Below are 10848 nucleotides of genomic sequence, written 5' to 3' on the forward strand. Positions count from 1 at the left end.
TTTTCCAGAGCTGGATTGGCTTTAAATTCTACTCGTTACTGTTCCAGAAACCTGCTAACCAACCCAAGTTAAAAAACTTTATTCAATTGAATATATGCAGAACAAATTATTTTCGTTAAGCTTTTTGCCAGTCTGGATTTTTAAAAACTTATTTATTTATGTATTTATTTATTTATTGGGATCTGGGTCTTATTCTGTCACCTAGGCTGGAGTGCAGTGGCTCCATCATAGCTCATTGCAGCCTCAAACTCCTGGCCTCAAGCGATCTTATGATTCTCCCAACCCAGCCTCCTCAGTACTTGGGACTACAAGTGTGGACCACTGTGCCCAGCTCAGATTATTATTATTTAAACTGGAAGTTTAGAGGAACTAAAGCTCCAGCATGGGAGCTTTTGACCAGATACCCCATAATCATCTCTTTGGCCATGTATTCAGCATTTAGGAGAGTCCCACACCATCTTCTGACTTCCTAAAAAATGAGACATGGGCCTGGGATGTGTAATGGCAGGACAATGATAAGGCTTCTATTGAGTTCCAGCAAAGCCCAGTTATCTATGTCCTCTGCCAATACCAAATGCAGGAGAGCACAATGTTTTGTTCAGGGTTGTAACTCAGTAAATATTTGTTGGCTTGCTTTGTTGGTGGTGCTGGAAGGAGGGTTGACAAAACTTTTCAGAGCCAAGTTATATACATTTGGAGTGTTATTATCAGTAAATAACAGTATTGTGTTTGATCCACAATTGAACCAGGAATAATAAATATGAGCCATCCTTAAGGCAAGTCCCCTAGCACTAGCTAAGCCAACAACTCTCCTTTCTAGCCCACATACCTGTGGCTGCAAAATTCTGGGCTCTGTGGTTTGTATGTTGGTCTTGGTGTGTTCCAGGGGAGAAGTGGTGGGTGGAGGCTCTTTACTAAATTCTTGCCCATCTCTTCAATACTCTCGAGAATACTGGTTTCCTGTTTGGCTTGCATTTTGTCCACTCCCGGAGTTTGGATTATAGGTGGAAAGCTGCCCCAAGAGTGCTATATCCAGGGAGAAGCCCTCACCTCCAGCCTCTGTGACAACTCAACAGCCACTACCTGACAGCCACAGTTTGTCCAGTAGAAGCCTGGAGTAGGGTGTGGGCTCTGGAGCCAGACCGCGGGGGTCGGTTACCTGCATCAGCTACCATTGACACTTGAACAACACAGGTTTGAACTGCATGGGTCCACTTATATATGGATTATTTCCCCATAAACGTTACACCGAGTGTGCCTGCCTCTTCTGCCTCCCCTTCCACTTCCTCTGCCTTTTCTCCCACTGCCACCCCTGAGACAGCAAGACCAACCCCTCCTATTCTTCCTTGGCCTATTCAACGTGAAGATAGTGAGGAAGACCATCATGATGATCCACTACCACTTAACCACTTTGGGACCAACGTCGACTGTAGTCGACAGCCACAGATGACCGCGCATAGCCCAGCGCGGACTGTAGTTGACAGCCACAGATGACCGCGCACAGCGACTTTAGCCAACAGCCGTGATACGAGTTTTCTAATTTTTCATTTATCAAAATAAAATTGTGAACATTTAAAATTAACGTAAAGAAAACATATATGTATATGTTACCTATTCTGATTTACATTACAAGTAAAGCTGCCTGTAAAGTAAAACAAGCTTTCAGTGCTTTAAAGCTTTCCTCATCACACAAGGGTAAAACGGATCTGTCGTCAATGCACAGCACAAACTATCGTGCGGACTGTGAGTGCCGGCTGTGGGCAAGGTGTCACGGCCGGTGAGCGCAGTCCCGAAGTGGTTAATGAACAATAAATGTATTTTCTCTTCCTTATGATTTTCTTAATAACATTTTCTTACTTGATTGTGAAAATACATGTAACATACAAAATACATGTTAAACAACTGTTTATGGTATCCACAAGGCTTCTAGTCAACAGTAGGCTATTAGTAGTTAAGTTTTGGGGCAGTCAAAAGTTATACTCAAGTTTTGGCCGGGCGCAGTGGCTCACGCCTGTAATCCTAGCACTCTGGGAGGCAGAGGCAGGCGGATTGCTCGAGGTCAGGGGTTCGAAACCACCTTGAGCAAGAGCGAGACCCCGTCTCTACTATAAATGGAAAGAAATTAATCAGCCAACTAGTATATATAGAAAAAATTAGCCGGGCATGGTGGCACATGCCTGTAGTCCCAGCCATTCGGGAGGCTGAGGCAGCAGGATTCCTTGAGTCCAGGAGTTTGAGGTTGCTGTGAGCTAGGCTGATGCCACAGCACTCACTCTAGCCTGGGCAACAAAGTGAGACTCTGTCTCAAAAATAAATAAATAAATAAATAAAGTTATACTCAAGTTTTCGACTGTGCAAGGGGTCAGCACCCCTAACCCCTGTTGTTCAAGGGTCACCTGTACTTCCTTTGTATCCTTAGGCAGGTAACTTAACCTTTGTGTGCCTGAGTGAAGTAAATGAGTCAGTTTAGGCACAGTGCTGAGGACACCACATGGCACATAACAAGTGCTCAATTAATGTAAACTCTTACCATAATTCCATCTTAGGTGGTTCTGGGGATACCTCATTCCTCCTCACCCTACACTTTCCCCGGGAATAGTGGCAGTGGGTGGGGCCTTAAAGACTGAGAGGTGACAACCTCGCTCTTTATGACCTTCAAGGCCCTGCAGCCTCACCTTTGTGGGTCTCTGCCACCTCACCTGTACTTCTCTTCCCTTTGCTCACCTTATGAAGCCACAGTGGCCTTATTTTATTTATTATTATTTTTTAGAGACAAGGTCTCGCTATGTTACCTGGGCTGGAGTGCAGTGGTTATTCACAAGCACGATCATACCTCACTGCAACCTCAAACTTCTAGGCTCAAGAGATCCTCCTGCCTAAGCCTCCCAAGCTGGGACTACAACATGTGTCACAGTACCTGGGCACAGTGGCCTTTTATTTGTCAGACACATTTCATCTTTCCTGCCCCAGGAAAGGGCCTTTGCAAATGCTATTCCCACAGCCTGAAATTTCCTTGTGTAGTTGGCTCTTCCTTACCCTCCAGGCCTCAGTTCAAATGTGCACCCCCGAGAGAGGCTGGTCCTGGACCCTCTGCTGGCTGGCTGTCTTTCCCACTGGAATGCAAACACCAGGACAGCAAGGACAGTGTTCATCTCATTCACCCCTGAGCCACAAGCACAGCAAATGCTCAATAAGCAACTGATGAGTGATCAGATGACTAAGAGGTGATGCCCTGAGACGTGGTTTCAGATACCAGGTAATCCTGTGTGACGCATGAACAAGTAGCAGGAGGAACTGGGTTTGTATCCCTCGACAGCTGTATGGTCTTCCCATCTCTGAACAGCCATCTTCGCATCTGTAGAGAGGGTACTCAAACCTCCCTTGCAAAACCAGTGCACAGACAGTGATGTAGAAGCACGTAGCACAGTTCCTGGCACATGCTCAAGAGACTGTGGCTGTTAGCACTAGGAGTCATTCCTTTAGCAGCCTAGCTCTGGGTCAGGCCTGATGCAGACCCAGCCAGGAGGGGCACTCCTGGACACCAGCCTCAGTGCCTGGTACTTGGTGAGAGTTAGTGTCTCACATTTCTCTGATTGGTGATTAGAGAAGGCGGCTCTGGAAGAAAAGAGAAGCTAGTCCACACACTGTCCCTGAGAGTAGCCAGTCTTAGTTCTTTTTCTCACCAGAAGAATGGGGAAAATACACCATTCAGAAGGTGGTAGTGAGTAGTAAATGAGCCGACAAGTCTAGCACATAGAGGCCCCCTTCTCTTGCCTCTTCCTTGAAAGCAGAGGCCACAGTTTCTCACTTAGGGTGTGGCTCCCCCAGGCTGTGAGAGGAGGCACCACAAGGACTTCTGCTAAGGCTAAGCTGGGGGGTGGGGCAGCCCAGGCTGCACGGAGCCAGCCTTCTCAGCCCACTTCCCTCCCCCCACCAAGAGGACAGTACCAAGGCCCTTCCTCCTGCACCCCTGTCTCTGCCCCAGCAAGTCCCGAGAAGATTCCGCCTGTTATTATCAAACTGGCAGGGCAATGGCACATGCCCCTAGGAGCCTCAGCACACGTTTCCAAGGAGACAGCCGCGCGGGCGCGCGCGCGTGTGTGTGTGTGTGTGTGTGTGTGTGTGTGTGTGTGTGTGTGTGTGTGTGTAGAAATTTGTAACCTTCAGTTCTTTAAAGGAAAGTGGAAGAAGGCAGTGAGGGTCAGATTGCAAGTGTGATGTAGGTGGAAGGAGCATAATGCCAGGCCAGGCTAGTCTTTGTTTTTCATAGAGAAAACAGCATGGCACTTCACAGTTTGCAAACACTTTCACGTAGGATAACTCATTTAATCCTGGCAACAAGCTTGTGAAGCGGGTATTCTTGCTCCCCTTTTTACAGACTGGAGGTAGAGAGAGACAGGTCAGGGATTCCTGAGCAGCGGGCTGCAGCTTCAGGGTTATCTTGTCTGTGATTATAAGCCCCTGCCATCTTCCCGGGGCCATGCTGCCTTGTCCAGAGGGGATTCTAGTTTAGGAGTGTCCCAGATGGGCACCCTGCCTGCCAAGCTCAAAGCCAACACCTTGTTCGGCCTTTGAATGTGTTTTCCTACCTCACAGCTCATTAGAAAGGAGGCCTGAAAGACCAAAGATGGCAGGAAGATTGGGGGGCACCTCTAAGCACAGCCAAGCTCCGTGGGGTGAGGGAAGGATGGGGTGTAAAGAGCTGGTATTAACAGTATGGTTTATAGACACAAGGTCTTCCCAGAAGCTGGAGAAGAAGGAAGTGAGACATGGAGTGAGCAGTCTGGAATGGAATCAGCTCTTGGAAGAGGATCCTTGGGAGACAGGGTGGGAGTGAAGATAGGAAGAATAGTCTTTGGGATCAGGGCCCAGAGACACAGAAGGGAAACTGAGTCAGGGCTTGGGGCACAGATCCACCCTTTTTCTGGGCATGGATTGCTCTGCCCAGGAAAGTTAGTTGAACTCCTGGGACATGGATTTCTTTGCCCAGGGAGAGAGACTCCAGGCAGCCATTATAGCCAGAAGCCAAGGGAGTCTGGAGCCTGGTCAGCTTTGCTGGAGAAATTCCGCTTACCCAGTGACAGGAAAGAGGCAGAGGTCTGTGCAGACTGGGCGGTGAGCCCTAGGCACCGAAGGGGAGAGAGACCCCATGTTTGGGTCTCAGGGAGTCTCTTTGAACTGGAAAGTGGAGGGGGAGTCTGCAGGGAAGACAGAGTCTGGGGAGAGCACACCGGAATTTCTCACACTCCTCATGGCTTTCCTCTGAAATTCCCTCCCAGTGAAGCCAAGATATGCTTTGCACGTGACCTAAATGTGTGCTGAAGCACAGCCATTGGGCTGAGGAAGAAGAGAAAGTGGGGAGTGTGTAGTCCTCCAAGGAGAAACCTGTCCTCTTTTACACTGGACAGGGAGCAGCGGAAAGTCCACCAGAGCGAAGGCACATGGCCCTGAGGGCATGGCTGCTTACAGGAGCAACTGGCTTCTGCTGTCTTTCTCCACTGCGGTTTGAAGCTGGAGCAGTGGGAGATGGGAGAGAAGCTGCTTCAAAGAACTTTTTAGGCCGGGCAAGGTGGCTCACGCCTGTAATCCTAGCATTGTGGGAGGCTGAGGCGGGTGGATCACTTGAGCTCAGGAGTTTGAGACCAGCCTCAGCAAGAGTGAGACCCCATCTCTACTAAAAATAGAAAGAAATTAGCTGGACAACTAAAAAATATATGTATAAAAAATTAGCTGGGCATGGTGGCGAATACCTGTAGTCTCAGCTACTCGGAAGGCTGAGGCAGGATGATCACTTGAGCCCAGGAGTTTGAGGTTGCTGTGAGCTAGGCTGACACCACGGCACTCAAACCTGGGCAACAGAGTGAGATTCTGTCTCCAAAAAGAAGAACTTTTTAGGCACTTTCAAGACTTTAAAATTTCAGTTCTGGATGGTAAGTGTTCTTTCTTTCCACCACGCTATGTTACTTTTCAGGTAAATAATTTTATTTTTATAAATGATCTGGCTAGTCTGGCAGCTTTGGTTGGGGGCACTAATGTGACTGAATTCTTTGTGACCCCTCTTCTCCCCTTACCCAGTTGGCTGTAGGCATCTGTCAGTCCCTCATGCTTCTGACCCTCAGTGAAACAGCACGTGAAGGAATAGGAGGTGGCCTGAGGCTCTGGCCCTTGGACCTACCCAGCCCTATGGGACTGACTAAGCCTCAACCGGCGCTTGAGCACTTGGCAAAGCTCTGCCTGAAACCTCAGGCAAGCCCCCGAAGTGCTGGGCCCTAACTCTGCCCATCCGCAGTGACGGATGGGGACTTTTCAGCTGTCACAGGGCTCTGCAGCCCAGCTGGGAGCCAGGGACCAGCAGCTGCTGCCACACTTCAAACGCCTTGGCCTCCTTATCATCATCCTAGGAGCAGTGCCCTGAGTACCCCCAAGAGCCCTCTGCTGCCTGGCTGGAAGCCCTGCCCTCCTGTGGATGCAGGGGGCCTCCGGGGCACCAGAGTAGGGCCGGAAGGGGGCAGCACCACCTTCCCTGGGTGCCTGGGCCAAGAAGGGAACCCTCCACCTTAGCCGCTGGAAAGCCTTCCAGCGTTGCCCACCAGCACGGGCCGCTCAGAGATGGCAAAGAAATCACCCGTGGCCTGTTTGTGGGTGTGGACTGCAACTGGGGGCTCATCCCTTGGGCTGAGCTGCAGAGGGCTTCCCTGAGGGGTGGGCTTCTCCTCGTGGGCAGCTGGTGTCCCAAGTGCTCAGGGGGCACAGGAGCTCCTTCTGTGATCCTCACCTCAGCTGGGGGCCTGGACTGCCCCCCAGCATTCAAAACCGCAGGGTGTGGCCTAAGGAGCCTGTGCCTGCAGCTCCCTGAGAGAGCCCATGGGGGGCCTGCCCTGAGCTCTGAGAATGACCTTCCCCCTTCAGACACTTGTCTCTGGAGGACAGAGCCTGCCGCCCTCCTTGCCTGACTTAAAGGCAAGCCCACACTGGCCCCAGGCGGATGCAAGGAGGCCATGGGCTGTTGTGTCTGTCCTCTGATTCCAAAATTTGGGAGCAGGCTAAGAGTCCTGTGGAAGGAGTTTCTGCAGGGACAACCAGGGCCACTTGGGATGAGCTATTTGAGGTGCCAGCACATCAGGATGAGGGAGAGGCCTGAGAAAGTTCCCTTGAGGGATGCCCCAGGGGCGTAAGTCAGACTCAGGCCCAGAGGCAGTGAGGAGCTTGAGCACTGAGGGCCCAGGGGGTGCATCCCTGACATCTTGCAACAGAAGAGATTTGGGGAAATATTTATCAGGACTCTCCCCAAAACCTGGCCTTGGGTTTCTCAGGCAGGACTTGGGAGACATTGGGTGCTGGCCGCTTGGTCTGCCCCTCAGTCCACGCCCCCCTCACCCTCCCGCGCCGCCGTGTTTGCCTGTGGTATCCTAGGAGCGCGGGCTTCCAGCCTCGTGGTCCCGTTACATAACAGCTTCCATCCCATCTGTGAGTTCAGCCCTCCGGCGGGAGAGCGGGAGCCTCTTCTCCAGACACGGGCTCCTGCTGCCCGAATCCACAGTCTCTGCCGCTCCTCTGCCGCCCCAGCGTGCAGAGGCAGGGAGCTTAACAAGCGGTGAGCATCCAGCTGGATCTTTCAACAGGGCCCTCTGTCCTGTCCTTGTCCCACACGAGCACAGCACCTGTCAGTGGCCGCACACTGGCCATAGCTTCCCAAAGCCAGCAGGCCTGGAGGGCAGCCCCAGGTTGGTGAGGCCCCCACAAAGCCCCCCAGTCCCTCTCTGCACCGAGGCCCTTCCTCCTGCACAGGGGAACCAAGAGCAGACCCCTGCTGTGGACCCTCTCTAGCCTGGAGTTGCCTGTCCTGCCACTGTACCTGTGGCTGTCCCCATCCCTTGGGCACCTGGGCAGCCAGCCAGCGCAGACCACCTGTGCTCCTACCTGTCCTCTTCTCTGGCCAAGGAAGAGAGTGCTCCAGCAGGGACTTGAGGACCTCAGGCATGTCCATGGCAGGGGCCACTCCGAACCGGCTGCAGCTCAACACGGCCCAGCGGGAGGTGCTTGCCTGGGGGAGTTCAGAAGCAGCTGGAAAGGCAGGGGCTGGCCGAGCTGCAGGCTAGGGAGGCAGGCGGGGTGGGAGCCTGAGGCAGCCAATGGACAACACTGGCCCGGCACGCCCGTCCACCCCCGGCTCGGCCACCTGCCAGCTCCGCCAGCTCAGGCTGCAGCCAGGCCTTCCCTTCCCGCTGCTTGGCAGGGCGGTCCTGGCCCTGTGCCAGCTGCAGCACGTGGAGCCACTGCACCAATCCTCTGACAGAGAACTCGGCCTGTTATCTAACTTTGGGAAGGGAAGTTCTTCCCCAGGCTGGGAGCTGTAACCAGGGCTGCCAGGTGAGAACGGTGAGCTCCACGCCCACAGCAAGCCTGCCCTGGCACACAGGGGCAGCGGAGCCCTGGAGCCCCAGGCACAGTGGGGAGCAGGGTGTGCCATGGAAACCATCAGGGCTGGGACTTGAGGCCACAGGAAGAAAGAATGAGAGGCCAGACCAGCGTCCCAGGCAGCTCAGCACAAAAGATACTCTGTGTTGGTACATACAGGGACACCAGTGGGGATCATGCCCTCACAGGCGAGCATGTTATGGCATGTTTTCATGCTGGTGTATGTGCCATGCCCATGTGCCCTACAAGGCACACCAGTTGCATGTGGCATGCCTGACTGGGGCTCTATACCATCTGCAGGGCCTGAAGTCTGTTCCCCAAAGGGAAATGATAACACCTGCCGCCTGAGGTTCTTTGGTCTTCCAGTGGGCAGGGAGAGAAGAGGCAGGTGCCACTGAAAGGTGGCAGCTCGGCAAGCCTGGGTCGGGTCTGTCCTGATGTCCCAGCTGTCCAGGTGGCAACTGGTTGTTTGCTAGTCCCCTCCCTTGACCTCCCACTAGAAACACTGTCTGGCCTTGGTGGTCCTCAGGCTACTTGAGTGTTGTGGGTAATGCCAAGATTCTGCATGTCTACCTAAGGCCAACAGAGCAAAGCCAGACCTGCCCAGGGATGTCAAGTTCTTGATTCTGCCATACACTGACGTGGGATCTTGAACAAGCTAGGCAGTGATTCTGGGTCTCAATTTCAAAACTACTCAATGCAGTAACCTTTAAGGCAGCAGTCCCCAACCTTTTTGGCATCAGGGACCGTTTACATGGAAGACAAATTTTCCGTGGACTGGGGCTGGGGGGAGTTTGGGATGATTCAAGTGCATTACATTTATCATGCACTTTATTTCTATTATTACATTGTAATATATATTGAAATAATTATACAACTCACCATAGTTTGGGGCCCTCTGCTCTAAGGTTCCTTTCAGCTCTAATTCTACAGTTCTGAAGATGCAGGTTAGATGTAGCTGATTTCTATGCAGTCCTTTGCTGTTTTCCAAAATTTCATTTTGCACAGAATCAAAAATACTCCAAGAACCCGTTCTGGCTTCTCCCCTTCCCAACAACCCCCAGGTTATCCTCTAATTACCCTCCTTTCCTCCATAGTAACCATCCCCAAATTATGTTCTTTTCCCTAATTAATTAAAAATTAATTTTAGGAAGGGGAGGAGAGGATGGGCAAAAAGCTACCTAATGGGTACACTGAATAATATCTGGGTGACAGGAACTCATATCCATGACTCAAGCATTATAAAAGCAATTTATGTAACCAAAATACCAAGATTGTTTGTACCCTATAATACTTAGAAATAAAAAAATTAATATTAATTTTTGAATCCAAAAAATAGTATAGATCAGGCACTGTGGCTCACACCTGTAATCTTAGCACTCTGAGAGGCCAAGGCGGGAGGATCACTTGAACTCAGGAGTTTAAGACCAGACTGAGCAAGACCCCATCTGTACTTAAAATAGAAAAAAATGCACCTGTAGTCCCAGCTACTCGGGAGGCTGAGGCAGTAGGATTGCTTGAGGCCAGGAGTTTTAGGTTGCTGTGAGCTAGGCTGACACCATGGCACTCTAGCCTGGTGACAGAGCGAGACCCTGTCTCAAAAAAAAAAAAAAAAAATCAGGAAACCCAAAAATAGTACATGGCCCAAAGCTCATGACCTCTGGTAAGGTGTGTGTGTGTGTGTATATATATATATATATATATATTTTTTTTTTTTTTTTTTTTTTTTTTTTGAGACAGAGTCTTACTTTGTTGCCCAGGCTAGAGTGAGTGCCGTGGCATCAGCCTAGCTCACAGCAACCTCAAATTCTTGGGCTCAAGTGATCCTACTGCCTCAGCCTCCCGAGTAGCTGGGACTACAGGCATGCGCCACCATGCCTGGCTAATTTTTTCTATATATATTAGTTGGCCAATTAATTTCTTTCTATTTATAGTAGAGACGGGGTGTCACTCTTGCTCAGGCTGGTTTCGAACTCCTGACCTTGCGAGCAATCTGCCCACCTCGGCCTTCCAGAGTGCTAGGATTACAGACGTGAGCCACTGCGCCCGGCCTGGTAAGGTATATTTGAGAAATGTAATTTCTGTCCTGTTCCTCCTCCCCATTACACATCTAATCATTTTCTTATTTTCATTCCAATGTCTCTTTTTGCAAAAGTGAGCATATATATATATATATATATATATATATATATATATGAAAATTTAAAGTACATTTTTGAAGAGTTGTATGTTTTGATGTTTTGATGAGTTGAGAGTATTCTGTGATTACGAAGGGGAGGCCTCCTTCCTGCTCTGTTCCCAGCCAGAGCCATGGTGGTGCCCTCTGCCTCTGCCAGCCTGCGGGTGGGGGTGAGGCTGGGCCTGGTATGCAGCTGCCCTGACTTGACCTGTGATTTGCAGGTGGGGCTCACTCAGGCTGGGCTGGTGCAT

The 10848-nt window shown here is 50.8% G+C and overlaps 1 protein-coding gene across 2 annotated transcripts in view; it reads right to left on the reverse strand.

Moving 5' to 3' along the window:
• Positions 1–8188, reverse strand: part of TEF (TEF transcription factor, PAR bZIP family member) — a 28200-nt gene extending 20012 nt beyond the window's left edge. Inside the window, exon 1 of one of the 2 annotated variants that reach the window (XM_076006967.1) lies at positions 7921–8188. In XM_076006967.1, the coding sequence (XP_075863082.1) occupies positions 7921–7987 (67 nt within the window). In that variant the 5' untranslated portion in view covers positions 7988–8188. The remainder of the gene's footprint in view (positions 1–7920) is intronic. The other variant, XM_012741899.3, reaches the window with a different exon arrangement.
• Between the last annotated feature and the right edge of the window lie 2660 nt (positions 8189–10848).

The sequence above is a fragment of the Microcebus murinus genome, chromosome 10 (genome assembly GCF_040939455.1).
Source record: "Microcebus murinus isolate Inina chromosome 10, M.murinus_Inina_mat1.0, whole genome shotgun sequence".
NCBI classification, from domain to species: Eukaryota; Metazoa; Chordata; class Mammalia; order Primates; family Cheirogaleidae; genus Microcebus; species Microcebus murinus.